The sequence below is a fragment of the Salvelinus sp. IW2-2015 genome, linkage group LG6.2 (assembly GCF_002910315.2).
Source record: "Salvelinus sp. IW2-2015 linkage group LG6.2, ASM291031v2, whole genome shotgun sequence".
In the NCBI taxonomy this organism is placed as follows: Eukaryota; Metazoa; Chordata; class Actinopteri; order Salmoniformes; family Salmonidae; genus Salvelinus; species Salvelinus sp. IW2-2015.
The window spans coordinates 1996358-2013357 of NC_036846.1; the positions used below are offsets into that span (position 1 = coordinate 1996358).

Sequence of the window (17000 nt, forward strand, 5' to 3'; positions counted from 1 at the left end):
TACAGCTTTTTCTTTGCAACTCTTCCTAGGCCAGCATCCTGGAGTTGCTTCTTCCCCGTACACACACACACATACATACGTATAAATATGGTGAAGAGGCAACTCCGGGATRCTGGCCTTCTAGGCAGAGTTGCAAAGAAAAAGCCATGGGACCACGCAGCCGTCATACCACTCAGGAAGGAGACACGTTCTGTCTCCTAGAGATGAACGTTCTTTGGTGCGAAAAGTGCAAATCAATCCCAGAACAGAAAATGACCTTGTGAAGATGCTGGAGGTAACAGGTACAAAAGTATCTATATCCAGTAAAATGAGTCCAATAAATCGACAAACTGAAAGGCCGCTCAGCAAGGGAGAAGCCACTGCTCCAAACCCACCTTTAAAAAAGCCAGACTATGGTTTGCAACTGCACATGGGGACAAAGATCGTACTTTTTGGAGAAATGTCCTCTGGTCTGATGAAACAAAAATAGAACTCTTTGGCCATAATGACCATCGGTATGTTTGGAGGAAAAAGGGGGATGCTTGCAAGCCGAAGAACACCATCCCAACCGTGAAGCATGGAGGTGGAAACATCATTCTTTGGGGATGCTTTTCTGCAAAGGGGACAGGACGACTGCACCGTATTGAGGCTGTCTCTTATACACATCTAGATGTGTATAAGAGACAGGACACGTTCTGTCTCCTAGAGATGAACGTTCTTTGGTGCGAAAAGTGCAAATCAATCCCAGAACAGAAAATGACCTTGTGAAGATGCTGGAGGTAACAGGTACAAAAGTATCTATATCCAGTAAAATGAGTCCAATAAATCGACAAACTGAAAGGCCGCTCAGCAAGGGAGAAGCCACTGCTCCAAACCCACCTTTAAAAAAGCCAGACTATGGTTTGCAACTGCACATGGGGACAAAGATCGTACTTTTTGGAGAAATGTCCTCTGGTCTGATGAAACAAAAATAGAACTCTTTGGCCATAATGACCATCGGTATGTTTGGAGGAAAAAGGGGGATGCTTGCAAGCCGAAGAACACCATCCCAACCGTGAAGCACGGGGGTGGCAGCATCATGTTGTGGGGGTGCTTTGCTGCAGTAGGGACTGGTGCACATCACAAAATAGATGCCATCATGAGGTAGGAAAATGATGTGGATATATTGTAGCAACATCTCAATACATCAGTCAGGAAGTTAAAGCTTGGTCGCAAATGGGTCTTCCAAATGGACAATGACCCCAAGCGTACTTTCAAAGTTGTGGCAAAATGGCTTAAGGACAACAAAGTCAAGGTATTGGAGTGGCCATCAAAGCCCTGACCTCACACCTATAGAAAATTTGTGGGCAGAACTGAAAAAGCGTGTGCGAGCAAGGAGGCCTACAAACCTGACTCAGTTACACCAGCTCTGTCAGGGGGAATGAGCCAAAATTCACCCAACTTAGTGAGAAGCATGTGGAAGGCTATCCGAAACGTTCGACCCATGTTAAACAATTTAAAGGCAATGCTACCAAATACTAATTGAGTGTATGTAAACTTCTGACCCACTGGGAATGTGAAATAAAATTTTAATAAAAGCTGAAATAAATCATTCTCTCTATTATTATTCTGACATTTCACATTCTTAAAATAAAGTGGTGATCCTAACTGACCTAAGACAGGGAATTTTTACTAGGATTAAATGTCAGAAATAGTGAAAAACTGAGTTAGAAAATATTTGGCTTAGGCGTTTGTAAACTTCAACTGTATGTATGTATGTATGTATATACACTTAAAAAAAAAAAATATCAGCAAACTTTAGGTGGCCAAATAAAATCAGCCACGGGTCGCTAGTTGATGATCCCTGTAGTGGAATAGGCTTACCAATGGACTTTCACAACATGAATGAATACTGTTAATAAAACTATGGTTTGCGTTACATTTTTATTAAAATAATGAGCATACTGAAAGCATAACATGAAAGTATGCAGCCGCTACAAAAAGAAAAGACTTACAATACTTCTAACAGTCATACTTTTGCATAGAATAACTTTTTTTTAAATGATACACATGGAGCAGTCCGACAAGCCTCGATGAGAAGGATGGGATAGGTTATATCCCTCCAAGTGCTCACTTAGGCTTTCAGGCATGAAACATTATAAGACACTGTATGAAAACTATTCAATACAAATATTGATGTAATAATAATAATAATAATCTTAGCAATAAAACATGAACAAATGATACTGAAGGACATTTGTACAGGTGACAAAACATGCAGAACTGAGCTGACATTGACACTGGGACCTGAACACAACGGCGTGTTCCAGTATGCTGCTATCCATCATGACTAGAGAGAACACACTGCTGAGACAGACCCATTTTGGTTAAGGGGCAAAGGAGGAGTCATCACTGCACATTATTTCTTTATACATCCTGGTTCTACTTTGCCCAACTGACCGTTTCAGAGTGACACTGTAAAGCAGGGATCACCGATTAGATGATTCAGCCACGGGCTGATTTTTTTTCTTGAGCGGCTGGTTGGGGGGCCTGAACTTACTTACAAATAATGTTTAGACTGCAAATTGACCGCAAGAAGCCCAAACAGATCTAATATTTGATTGCTGATTTCATGCTGTTTTTACAGTCTTATGTCCAAAAACAAAAATTCTAATAATAAAAATTAAAAAAATATTTGGGCGGACATAAGGCAGGGATTCCCAAACTCGGTCCTGGGGCTCCACCTGGCTGCACCCAGGGGGGGGCCCTAGGACAGAGTTTGGGAAACCCTGACATAAGGCACCAAAGCCCGAATCCACACGGAATTGTTAGAATACCCTTACCTCGCCCCATGAACATCTAACCAGTGCCATCAGATGCATTGAAATGTGAAAACATGACATAAAAACCAACCTGGGCAATTTGCTAGAAAACCCATTTAATCCCTGTCACTTAATTTATCAGGAGGCACTTGATCACTTCCTCTCCTACATTACTCACACTGACTCACTCTATACGCTCTCCAACAACACAATCAAAGTGGGGACATCTTTCCTTCTGCCTGGATTAGCTCCAACATGGGAAGGAAGCATAATAATGACTATGAGACGAGGGACGGTATTCCTAAAGTGTCTGAGAATAGAAGTGCTGATCTAGGATCATTTATTCCCTTTTAGACCATAATTAAGAGTGATCATATGGACAGGAGGTGCTTGATTTTAGATCAGCACTCCTACTCTATGATGCTTTGTGAATAAGGGCCCAGAACACTGATGTTAAATGTAATGAGACTTTCTTAGAATTTATACCAAACTCAAAATGTGGGACATAGCCTCTACTACATACAAATAAGAATGTTCCTGTTGTACCAAATTCTTAAAAATCAAACTGAGTTGTTTAGTCTTCCCCAATGGACAATGTCCAATAAATAAGATCACTTAAAAACGTTTTCCCCTTAGCATCAGAACAAGGTTAACATTCTGTAGAGGTCGTTTCTGCAGTTCGGGTTGGATTGAATTCCAGCCCATTTTTAAAAAAAGGCAAAAACCCATAACGACCRCCCCAAGTGGGTTCCCAGTACCATATACATACAACATACACTTTTCTACACAATTAAATGTTTTAATGGAAAATAAATAAGCAATATATATTATGTAACCCCCAAATAAAGCAAAGCTATGAATTATTAGTACATGTATTGAATTGTTATTTATATATTGTTATTTGTTGTTTCGGTAAGAAAGTATGTGTGTATTCTATACAAAATACACTTTTAAGAAATAAGGCACGAGGGGATGGGGTGTATGGCCAATATACCACGGCTAATGGCTGTTCTTAGCACGCAATTGCGCCGTGTCTGGATACAGCCTTAGCCGTGCGTATATTGACCTATACCACAAACCCCAAATGTGCTTTATTGCTATTATAAACTGGCTACCAATGTAATTAGAGCAGTAAAAATAAATGTTCTCATACCCGTGATATACGGTCTGATATACCACGGCTGTCAGCCAATCAGCACTTCAGGRCTCGGACCACCCAGTTTATAAATATCTATATCCCTGATAGCTTTGGACTATATATTGATTAGCATGTGTAATACTATCTTAGAAACACTGTACATCCATGCAGATTGTAAGGTACACAGTCAAGGACCTTATTCAATAAAATGAATACCAGCTTGGAGCAGTATTGAAATCCACTCTCCATGAGCCGTTTTGATAGTAGACCGTTTTGATAGTCTATGGAAAGGTCTCACCTATCTGAAATGGAAATCTAAAGCCTACAAAATATCTTGGAGATGCAGAGTCTCACGTCTAGAATGTGCAATCGCAAAATGCCAATCGTGTTCACTGAAGCTCGATGCAAGCTTCTCTCTTTCCCGACAAGGCTGCGGGGGTGTCCTCAACACCAAACTAAACAAACAAACGACAAACAATGCTGTAACAGATGTAGAGTGGGACAGATGAGCCCTAGTTATGGTGGAGGGAGTCACTCTCCCGCTGAAACAAGAGCATGCAAGAAAACATCCATTCTACCTAAAGAAGGCTTCTCGCACCCATTAGATTTCCTATTGAAATGTAGACACAGTAGTCCAGAGTGGCGATGCAGCTGGTGATACTGCACGACTAGTTATCTATCCTTTGTCCAAAATGGTTCCATCAGAGTTGACCAATTACAGTGGCAGCAGAAGGGATGCAACCAATCAGAATGTTCGATTCTGGTTATTCCCCCTCCCATTGGTCTCAGTTAGCTTTTCCGGGTGCTTGAGTAAGACCCATGGTCATGACTTAGAAAATCCTCCAACAGGGTTGGATCAGGAAGACAGATAATGAATAGTTCAGCGTGTGAGGCCAAGCATCAGAACAGAGAGTTGTTCCAACCAGAGTCCAGCTAAATGAATCTGTGTTGTAGAGATGGAAGCATGGACACACTGCACACAGTCACACACTGCTCACTTACTCACACACACACACACAYATATATGCGGTATAGGTAAATGGATAGGTGTGTGGGGTTGTTCAGTGGTCTCCATCCTCCCAGGCGCAGTCGTTCTTCTGCTTGGCCAGCTTCCTGACCACTCTCTCCAGCTCCTTACGAGACTTCTGCTCATCCTCCAGACATTGCTTGATCCACTTACTCTCCTGGCGAGACACATACACAAATATCCATTGAAACTCAGCAAAGACGTGAGAACACACACATTCCCACACACCTACAAGCAGGAACCCACAATCACAACATGTACCTGCAGATAGACAAGCACGCACCCACATAAACCACAACACCGACGCTCCTGAACAAAATGGCTTGTCAGACTTTAAATGTGTCAGAGTGAGTTTTAGATCAACAGTTATTTTACCTTCTTTAATTCATGGACCTCGTCCTTTAAAGCGTACACCGCATCAACCAGACTCCTGCAARTCAAGAAACAAAAGGTTATCAGAAAGCCGGACAATAGCAAATTATTTTCATGTTACAATATGATAAARGCTTTGGAATTTGAGTGTTCGCGGTAGTTGAACATTAATATTTGTGAAATTGTTAAGTCCCAATTTCATGCTTTTCAATGTTGACCACAATTTCTTGCTATTCAACATTCAAGACAAAACCCCTGTTTTCCCAACACTTCAAGGGCATCATGTAAAGACATTAATTTCTCAATTTTAACTGAYAAATAAAATACTAGTGTCCTACAGTATCCGTGAAAAAGCTTCGGATTTGATGTGTTGAAACGACCGGCTGAACGATAACTAACTGCAGATCCATGTGCATACACAGTAATGTAATGGCCTAATAAGAGTCTATTCTCCTGAGTGATGGCAGTCTTACTTTTCCTCTATGATGGTCTGACCGTTGTTCTTCATYTCTTCCACCATCATCTTCTCTTCCTCCGGCAGCAGGACCTGAGGGACAGAATCTTTCCTCACCGCTGCAGATACACACAATACACACACACACACGCGAGTAAGCCTTTGTCATTGCCATGTCTATCTATGGGCCATTAAAAGGTGCGGTACACACACATCTTGGATGTGTTGAAGAAAACTATTTGTCTGTATAACACACACACACGCGTATATGTATTACGTGAACCTACCAGACTAGCTAAATGCCTTTTATGCTCGCGTTGAGGTAAGTTACTGCAACACTGAAGCATGCATGAGTGCACCAGCTRTTCTGGACGACTGTGTGATCATGCTCTACGTAGCCGATGTGAACAAGACCTTTAAACAGGTCAACATTCACARAGCCGCGGGGCCAGACGGATTACCAGGACGTGTACTCAAAGCATGCGCAGACCAACTGGGAAGTGTCTTCACTGACATTTTCAACCTCTCCCTGACCGAGTCTGTAATACCTACATGTTTCAAGCAGACCACCGTAGTCCATKTGCCCAAGAAAACGAAGGTAACCTGCCTAAATGACTACCGCCACATAGCACTCACGTCGGTAGCCATGAAGTGCTTTGAAAGGCTGGTCATGGCTCACATTAACACCATCATCCCGGAAACCCTAGACCCACTCCAATTCACATACCACCCCAACAGATCCACAGATGAAGCAATCTCAATCACACTCCACACTGCCCTTTCCCACCTGGACAAAAGGAACACCAGGGTTGAGGAGTAACTGATTACACAATCTGTAATCTGTTACATGTAAGGGATTACAAAAAAAACAGTAACCGTTACGTTACCAGCAAAAACGTAATCAGATTAGATACTTTTGAAAAACTAGATTACTTCGAGGATTACTTTTAAATTCAGAAAGGATGTTTGAAAAAAATCTTTGACACTTCTGTTTTCTCAATGACATTCCAATCAACATTGAAAAAAGGCGCAAGTATAAGTTTGTTCCACCTGAGCGTGTCTGACCACAAGTCAGAGACCACTATGATGACACACCAAATGTGTTTGATGGATCGAACTCCTTATTGTTTTACCTCAGCATAAGCCAAAAACTTTGGGTAATCTATACTTCCAAGTCCTATTCTTGAAGATCAAGGGGTATAACATTTATTGGAATGACTGGAATTCTGATAGACTTTGGTTTATAATGTAAAGATGTAATTTAATCGTATTACTATATGTAGTAGAAGGTGATGGGTTAGAAGAAGCCAAATAACCAACCCACAAAGTAAAATTTAACATCCATATATGGCCAGCTATGTAAACTAACATTTTTTTATCCTGCAAAAGATGTTGTTCAATTGGTAACATATATTGTCTTCTTCTAATGCCTAAAGGAGAAAGTAAAGTAACTGAACGTAATCAGATTACGTTACTGAGTTTGGGTAATCCAAAAGTTACGTTACYGATTACAATTTGACAGGTAACTAGTAACTAACTGATTACATTTAGAAAGTAACCTACCTAAACCTGAGGAACACCTATGTGAGAATGCTGTTCATTGACTACAGCTCAGTGTCCAACACCATAGTGCCTACAAAGCTCATCACTAAACTAAGGACGCTGGGAGTAAACACCTCCCTCTGCAACTGGATCCTGGACTTCCATGATGGGCCGCCCCCCCCAAGTGGCAAGGGTAGGCAACAACACATCTGCCACGTTGATCTTTAACACGGGGKCYCCTTAGGGGTGCGTGCTTAGTCCCCCCCTGTACTCCCTGTTCATCTACGACTGCGTGGCCAAGCACGACTCCAACACGATCATTAAATTTGCTGACGACAACAGTGGTAGGCCTGATCACCGACAACAATGAGACAGCCTATAGGGAGGAAGTTAGAGACCTGGCAGTGTGGTGCCAGGACAACAACCTCTCCCTCAACATGAGCAAGACAAAGGAGCTGATCGTGGAACACAGGAAAAGGASGGCCGAACACACCCCCATTCACATTGATGGGGCTGTAGTGGAGCAGGTCCTGTAGTGGAGCAGATCCTGTAGTGGAGCAGGTCCTTGGTGTCCATATCACCAACAAACTATCACGGTCCAAACACATCAAGACTGTCGTGAAGAGGGCACGACAACGCCTTTTCTCCCTCAGGAGAGATTTGGCATGGGTCCCCAGATCCTCAAAAAATTATACAGCTGCACCATCGAGAGCATTCTGACAGGTTGTATCACCGCCTGGTATGGCAACTGCTCGGCATCCAACCGTAAGGTGCTAAAGAGGGTAGTTCGTACGGCCCAATACATCACTGGGGCCAAGCTTCCTGCCATCTAGGACCTATAAACTATTGTCAAAGACTCCAGTCACCCAGGTCATAGACTTMTCTCTGCTACTTTAYGGCAAGCGGTACCAGAGCACCAAGTSTATGTCCAAAAGGCTYCTTAACAGCTTCTACCCCAAGCCATAATACTGCTGAACAATTAATCAAATGGCCAACCAGACTATTTACATTAACACCYCCTTTGTTTTTACACAGCTGCTGCTCGCTGTTTATTATCTATGCACAGTCACTTTACCCCTACCTACATGTACAAATTACCTYRACYAACCTGTACCCCCRCACATYGACTYGGTACCAGCACCCCCTGTACATAGCTTCGTTATTTTATTGTGTTACTTTTTATTTAAATTTTTACAAAAATGTATTTAGTAAATATTTTCTTAMCCAACAATGCAGTTCAATAAATAGAGTTATGGGCCTGTAAGTCAACATTTCACGGTAAGGTCTACACCGGTTGTATTCGGGCGCATGTGACAAATATATATACAGTTGAATTCGGAAGTTTACATACACCTTAGCCAAATMCATTTAATCTCAGTTTAACAAATCCTGACATTTAATCGARGTAAAAATTCCCTGTCTTAGGTCAGTTAGGATCACCACTTTATTTTAAGAATGTGAAATGTCAGAATAATAGTAAAGAGAATAATTTMATTCAGCTTTTATTTCTTTCATCRCATTCCCAGTGGATCAAAAGTTTGCATACACTCAATTAGTAATTGGTAGCATTGTCTTAAAATGGTTTAACTTGGGTCAAACGTTTTGGGTAGCCTTCCACAAGCTTCCCACAATWAGTTGGGTGAATTTTCACCCATTCCTCCTGACAGAGCTGGTGTAACTGAGTCAGGTTTGTAGGCCTCCTTGCTCGCACACGCTTTTTCAGTTCTGCCCACAAATTTTCTTTAGGATTGAGGTCAGGGCTTTGTGATGGCCACTCCAATACCTGACTTTGTTGTCCTTAAGCCATTTTGCCACAATTTTGGAAGTATGCTTGGGTCATTGTCCATTTGGAAGACCCATTTGCAACCAAGCTTTAACTTCCTGACTGATGTCTAGAGATGTTGCTTCAAAATATCCACATACATTTCCTACCTCATGATGGCATCTATTTTGTGATGTGCACCAGTCCCTCCTGCAGCAAAGCACCCCCACCACATGATGCTGCCACCACCGTGCTTCACAGTTGCGATGGTGTTCTTTGGCTTGCAAGGCTCCCCCTTCTTCCTCCAAACATAACGATGGTCATTATGGCCAAAGAGTTCTATTTTTTTTTCATCAGACCAGAGGACATTTCTCCAAAAAGTACGATCTTTGTCCCATGTGCAGTTGTAAACCGTAGTCTGGCTATTTTTTATGGCGGTTTTGGAGCAGTGGCTTCTTCCTTGCTGAGCGGCCTTTCAGGTTATATCGATATAGGACTCGTTTTACTGTGGATATAGATACTTTGTAACTGTTTCCTCCAGCATCTTCACAAAGTCCTTTGCTGTTGTTCTGGATTGATTTGCACTTTTCACACCAAAGTACGTTCATCTCTAGGAGACAGAACGCGTCTCCTTCCTGAGCGGTATGGCGCTGCGTGGCCCTATGGTGTTTATACTTGCGTACTATTGTTTGTACAGATGAACGTGGTACCTTCAGGCATTTGGAAATTGCTCCCAAGGATGATCCAGACTTGTGGAGGTCTACAATTTCTTTTCTGAGGTCTTGGCTGATTTCTTTTGATTTTCCCATGATGACAAGCAAAAGAGGCACTGAGTTTGAAGGTAGGCCTTGAAATCCATCCACAGGTACACCTCCAATTGACTCAAATGATGTCAATTAGCCTATTAGAAGATTCTAAAGCCATGACATCATTTCTGGAATTTTCAAGCTTTTAAAGGCACAGTCAACTTAGAGTATTTAAACTTCTGACCCACTGGAATTGTGATACAGTGAATTATAAGTGAAATTATCTGTCTGTAAACAAATGTTAGAAAAATTACTTGTGTCATGCACAAAGTAGATGTCCTAACCGACTTGCCAAAACTATAGTTTAACAAGAAATTTGTGGAGTGGTTGAAAAACGAGTTTTAATGACTCCAACCTAAGTGTATGTAAACTTCCGACTTCAACTATATATTTGTTTTGATTGACAGGTTGAAAAAAAAGAGACATCAATCACACACGCACACACACACACTCCGTCTCACCTGTGTTGTTCTGATGCAGGCTGGCCCCTGTGCAGTAGGACTCGATCACCTTCAGAATCTGTGCATCCTCCTCCAGAGCAGCTGTACCTGTCAATCAAAGGCACGCAGGGGGAAATGGGTCAGGTGCCTTCTGAACCACAACAACTGACTTTATATTCAAACCGTCAACATTCCACTGACAGTCAGGTCCAACAGMTTTAGCTGCAGCATCTCTATGGGTTTATGCTACCGATGGTCCATTTCCCTCTCATCGTTCCATGCAATTTAAAGTAACAGTCCAGTGTTTCCAGATGTCTATGAAATATGACTTTTATTTCATTATAACATGAGCAAAACAGTTTTCCTTCCAAGAAATGRCAATTAAGCATATTATAAAGCAGCTTTTCTGTGTTGGAACGGTGTGGGCGTACCCCAACAACAGAATTGTGTGGGTGTATGCCGGTCATAAAAAATATATTAATGACAACAAGTAAACCAATGTTACGTCATGTTAAACGAGGAAACAGAAAGCATTTTTGAAACAGTCTGTTTGAGATACAAGGTGGTGTCCGCCCCCCCCCCCTCTAATTTACATTACAACATTATTTGGGTACGAGTTCAACTTTAAACACTAATAAGAAGAAGTTGGATGTGTTTGATGAGTAACTGACTTTCAATCTCACCTTGAGAAGGCACACCGACTGCGAGTTACCATCAACCACATGAGATACACGTTTGAGCTAATATGCAGAGAATTACATTGTGTTGATTCACAGAGCTAGAAATTGGTCATTGGTTAGGTGACGGGTGGAATTTGTCACACAGAGTGTGAATCTGTGCTTTCCTTGGTGGCAACACATTTGGACACTAGGAAATTATACATAATAGTGTGTAATGATCAAACCTACTTTTCCGCAGGAGGAACTCATCGTCGGAAGGTTTTCGTTCCGTTTTGCGTTTCGGGAGGAACTTCTTAATGGGCCTCGGACTTTTACCTGAGTCCTGTAGGAGTCGGGGAGAAGTGTTAGCAGGGTAGAGTACACAGTGACAAACGTCGTCAAGCCAGGGGAAAAAGACAACGGTAACTGTAAGCCTACAGTAACACACATTGCCACCATGGACAAAAACAAACAAGGTCGAACAAAGTCTTACATATTGCATAAGCATGGGACGGAAAAAAMCAAAGAAACCTGGGTCATGTTCAGTAGRACACACCAATTTTCTTTTCATGTTGCGTTTCTTATTGAACAAGTCTAAGTAGTTACTCCCTCTTTCAGTCAGGTTTCTTCCATTTGGTGGCTAATGAACATGACCCTGGTGTCATTTTAAACAGTTTACTTTTAAAAAACAAAATTGTCCTCTCTGAGTCATTAATTAACATGTGATTTCCAGCACACACGTCACACACTTGGAGCAAACGGTGTGGCCTATGATGTCATGTCAGCTAAAATGGATATCCTTCACCATTAACGAGCCAAAGATGAAGATCCTACAATGAATAATTCAATGTAATCCTTTCATTTGTATTCTATTTGTAAACGATTCTATTTTAAAACCTGGAAAGGGAATGAGTGTTTCTGCGTCAAATTCCACTTGTACRAGTATGGCTTTCTGCTACCTAGAAATCGGGCTTTGTTGTTACCTAGAAAACAGATAGAGATCTCAGGTAGACCGTCTGCCAGAGGTTTAGGGTGACTACGGGGGATAAAAGACAGACAAGGCAGCAGAGAACACAGGAAACCAACAGCTTACAGCAGAGGAAGAGGAAAACAGAGCAATGTGTTGCCACTTCAGCACAAGGGCGCAAACAAGCACACACACATATCCACACAGCAAGAGATAGATAGATAGTTCTAGCCTTACCTTCAATATATAAGACATTCTCTATAGAAGCCAGTTTGGAGAGGGAGAGAGAGAGAGAGAGAATTTTCTTTGAGAATTTTGATAGAAGTAGATGAACAGTGAACATTTCAGTACCCCCCCCCCCCACCATCCTGTAGTGTGAAGAAAACAGTGATGAAAATATAACAGGTGTAGAGTTAAAGGGGAGATGGATGCATTATACAAAAGGGTAGAGAAGGAGTCCCAGTTATTAGCTGCTTTAACCCTGGGGGCAGAGAGCATGGTGCGTAATTCTCAGTGATGAAYTGTCGCACTCAAGCGCACCACACATAACCCATTTTTGGTTATTGCATGCATGTAACGTCTTTTGTCTGCTTTTTTTTTATGGATGTCAGGACTCGCAAAACTATAGCCATTTTTTAAAAAGGACTATTCTGGCTAAATAAATGGAAATGGAATGAACTAGAGAGAACTTTAACATCTGATCATACTAGCTCACCCTCATCTCACAATGACCACAGCTGTATCTGTTGCAGCCAACCACCAGGTCAAACACCACTCAAAGACAAGTCTTTACCAGAACTAATGTGGTTACTAAACACGAATACACCCCCCCCCCCCACTACACGGTCATCCTATAGCTTCCGGGAGCACCATTTGCCTACTCATCTACTAAGCACTCTGCCCACACAAACAGAGCTATATCCCAGAGGGTTTTTCCATAGTCCTATTAGATTCAAGTTACTGTGAGACGTAAAGCAGTGTTCTGTACCCCAGCTCCTGAAGAAACTTACTGTATGCAGGCGTTTGTCCACAACATCCTGATTCAAGTAATCAACTATTCTTCCAGACCTCGATAAGAACAATCTGGAGGGTTAGTGCTGGGCTACAGAGCTGCGCACACTGCAGTGAAGAACCCAGAGATAGATGGACTATAAATCTGGTTTGGCCTACCTCCTTGTAGCCCAGTGCAGCAGAGGGCTTGAGGGGCGGGGCGGGACGCAGGCAGCTCAGGGACCAGGGTTTGGTGGTCTTGGGGGGCTCCAGTGGTCCCCGATTGGCCTGGCTGGGGGTGCTGAAGATGGGCATGTGGGACTGGTGAGTGGGAGTGCCCACCATACTGACCGGTTTCCCCCCCTCGTTCTATATCATCCATACACAGAGGTAAGCCACAGTCAGAAAGAGGGGATGTGTGAGGTTCAATGGAAGTTTAATGCAAGTGCCAGCCATGTGTGAAGTGCAGTGGTAGTTCATAGCTACGTGTGGAGTGGTGTGCACGTTGTCACACCACTGGCCATGTCTAAAGGGAAATACACCATTTTGTTTAGTGCACATTCTCTACACACAACAGCACTTCCTGTATCTTTGAAACAATAAATAATGCAGTGTGCTCTCCTTGCGTGTGTATGAACACGTGTGTGTCATGTCTTTACCCTGATTATGGTGCCCACAGGGCTTCCGCCTTTGGTGTAGGCGTTGAGATGGTCCAGCCAGTCCTGCAGTTCCTGGGGGTTACTGCAGATCACTGTGACACGATCAAACATGCTCCCTGCAACACACACACACACATACACTTCAGTGGGTTGCACTTTGTGGGGAAGTTCCAGGCTAAGCTACCTAAAGTTAGGTACGGGTAACACTTTGTTAGCGAGATGTTTCGTTAAAGCCCACAAGTCTGACATGAATCATAAACGCCCACCATGGCACCGTGTCGTGACTGGATGACAAACTGGATCATGGTGTCATGGTTACAAAACAAGTAAGCCTCAGTACAAAACCACTGGCAACTCTGAAGAATACGAGGTCAAATCATGRCGTCAGCGATCTTCAGGTCGGAAAGTAGGAGCTCCTAGAAAGAGGCCCGAGTTCCAGAGTTGGAATTCCGAGTTGGATGACCGTTCAAATCCAGTTTTCCCCAGTCTGAGCTCGTTTATTTCAGAGTTCCCAGTTGTCTTGAACTCGGCATATATCATAGCATGTGTCAAGTGGCAAGTAAATAAAACAACTCTGATGAGTGGTTCTCCCAGCAGTCTTGTCATGTTAAATGAAAGCATTACATAAACACTATGATTCATAGTTCACATAACTCACTTAGGATCGGATCGTTTYCTTTCCCCCTCAGTGAATGTCATAAGTCTCAAATCGTTTAACCAGACATTAAATCAAGGTTTACACAGCCAGAGTTTGTACTGAAGGGACTGGAATAAGAATGACTGCCAAAGCAGCTTGATATTATTTTATCAAAGGAATGCTATATAAGAAATACTCCATTGGTTCACTTAAATGAGGCGCAAACGGCCATTAATAGCCTACAACCCACTGATGTAATAGGAATGTGATTACGGACCAGTGACCTCCAATCTACTCAACAGGACCTGTGTATGATACGGCCCTTTCAATAATTGTGCCGCACATTATAGAGTATTCCGGTCTTTCTCCATCTCCTCTGAGATTAATTTACTGTACCTGTGATATCAAAGGCATAGTGGCCGTTCTCTGTGTCGTCTGTCTGTCTGGAGACCGTGGAGCCCGTCAGTGGCAGCCTTCCCTGTTGGAAAAGAGAGAGGAGGAGAGGGGGTGACACACTGCCACAGATACTTGGGAAACACCTGGGACACATTTAGAGGGCACACATCTGGTGCTCGTAGGTTACCTGGTATATGAAGCCGCTCATCCGCGGACTAGCAGACAGCATGACCAGCACACTGGGAAACATCATGAGATAGCGCTCCTCTTTCTCCTATGGAGAACACACATTAACACAGATACAGCATGAAAGAATCAGACGTGGCTGTGTGTCAAATACACACATTGACACCCACAGACAGAGATGAGTGTCTGAGAACTCTGGCAAAGGGACGTGAAAATCAGTTGCGTCGATGATATTTGGGGAGAAATATCGTAGTTTATGAATCCACAAATCATAATATTTCAGCCAAGTTAAAAATGCACTATGCAGAAATTGCTCTGCCATTTCCCGTGTTGCTAAAATTCTAAATCATTCGCCAAATTTCAGTTTATGTGACAGAGCAAGCGAATATAGTGTAAAAAAATCAYTGTACCATCTAAACCGCTGTGAAATACATAATTTTTTCCCACAATCAAAAATATTGTATTTTCAGCTGTTTGAAGCTAGTTTACAAAACCGAAAGTAAGAAAAAGCTCACATAGAACAGATCTACCACTTCTTAGAATTGCTTTCAATGAGAATGAAAGATTTGTAACTCACATTTMTATGTGAATATTGTCAGGTCACCCAAAAAGTTACATATTGCAGCTTTAAAAGGGTAAAGAAAACAGGTTATCTGTTTGAAATATGTTAGATGTTGGTTGGTGCTTCAATAAGACCAAAACAAAGCCAGACATTTGTTCCCCTCAGCCCTCAGATCCTCATATTCGACCCCTACACAGAAACCACACTACAGGGGGATGACTTTTCACTCTACAGTCTGTGGTTTCTGATTCATAATGAATTCAAATATTTGAATAACATTGGCTTAATGTGGGAGAGGCGGTGGCGATAACAATATAGGACTCATCTCCAGAACGTGTTGGACGGAAACAAACTTATCTGCTCCGAATAAAGTCGTCAGGTGCTGAAATATTACAATTCTGAAAGGGGAAATAAGTCATTGGATCGATTATAAGCCTGTGAGTAAACAAACAAGCAACAATTTTACTTCCTGTTTGTCAAGCATAAAAAGTAACTGGTCCACCTCACTYTTCCCGTTATTTGCTTTGCCCAAGCACACATTCATGCTGCTCAAAACATTCATATCCATTCAACCACATGGCTGTGAAAGGAGCCATTGGAGTCGTTCATTTGAACTTTGACCTTCTCGGAGGTTGCCTGTAGCGCTCCGTCTGGATAGTTGCCGTTACACACAGATCTATGATTAGCTTACCGCCCCCAATCCTAACATTAACCATTGGGGGGGGGATGCAAGACTGATCTTAGTTCAGCATATAAGGACACCTGCATCTGTTGCTCTCACCTCATTGGTCCCGTTCTGCATGTGCACCTGGGACATGTAGGCCACGTGACCCAGAGACTTCATYCCGTCTCCCTCCCAGCCTCTCACTGGCTCTGACAGGATCTGTAGTTCCAGGTTCTTACGCTTCCGCAGGTCCTGACACTGGGTCTGAAATGAGAGGGAGAGGTGCCAATTAATGTATAGTGCATATGAGACACTGTTAGTGTGTGATGGAAACAGACACACAATAAAATAGCCATTTGCACTAGTGCAAAGCTAGTAACTCTGTAATATAAAATGTCCATGATACGGCATTACTGSAACAGGTATAACATAACTGTGCCTCACGCAAAGGTGAGTTACAGAGAACAGTTTACAGGACCAGAAGGGGGATTCCCCYTCTCACAAAGACAAAATGACAAAGCAACATCCACCAAGTTCTGACTCAGACATAAAGAGCAGGAGCGTATGTAAATAGGCCTGGGGGACCCAAAAGAACAAGTTAACCTTTGGGAAGCACAAACACACACCCCAGCACACATCTCACACACAGACACCTCAAGAGACTACAGTACTCTCAGCCACAGTGGAAACTGCCTCTCAAACTATTTCTCCAACAGACACCTTGTATTGTCTCTCATCTAACGCTCGTCTTCAAAATCTGTGCTGCTATTTCAGTAACAACCCACCTTAGGAAAAAGCTTTTCACTGAGGACATATTACACAGGAAGCAATATATTTTCTTCATTAAAACTGCAGAGATGGGCGTATCATTGCCCTTTTACACAGGTTAATATAAGCACCCCCTATTTGACCTTTATATGCAAGGCTGTCTCGTGTGATGCTCCTCCCCCTCAGTTTGG

General features: G+C 42.6%; 1 protein-coding gene across 2 annotated transcripts in view; it reads right to left on the reverse strand.

Annotated features, from left to right (window-relative positions):
* Positions 1 to 1883: 1883 nt before the first annotated feature.
* Positions 1884 to 17000, reverse strand: part of LOC111965657 (rho guanine nucleotide exchange factor 6) — a 30199-nt gene continuing 15082 nt past the window's right edge. The window contains exons 12-22 of one of the 2 annotated variants that reach the window (XM_023989843.2): positions 16159 to 16305; positions 14817 to 14903; positions 14630 to 14711; positions 13597 to 13712; positions 13118 to 13306; positions 12185 to 12205; positions 11230 to 11323; positions 10343 to 10429; positions 5791 to 5890; positions 5321 to 5375; positions 1884 to 5102 (exon numbers count right to left, since the gene is read on the reverse strand). In XM_023989843.2, coding sequence (XP_023845611.1) covers positions 4980 to 5102; positions 5321 to 5375; positions 5791 to 5890; positions 10343 to 10429; positions 11230 to 11323; positions 12185 to 12205; positions 13118 to 13306; positions 13597 to 13712; positions 14630 to 14711; positions 14817 to 14903; positions 16159 to 16305 — 1101 coding nt within the window. In that variant the 3' untranslated portion in view covers positions 1884 to 4979. The remainder of the gene's footprint in view (positions 5103 to 5320; positions 5376 to 5790; positions 5891 to 10342; positions 10430 to 11229; positions 11324 to 12184; positions 12206 to 13117; positions 13307 to 13596; positions 13713 to 14629; positions 14712 to 14816; positions 14904 to 16158; positions 16306 to 17000) is intronic. The other variant, XM_023989844.2, reaches the window with a different exon arrangement.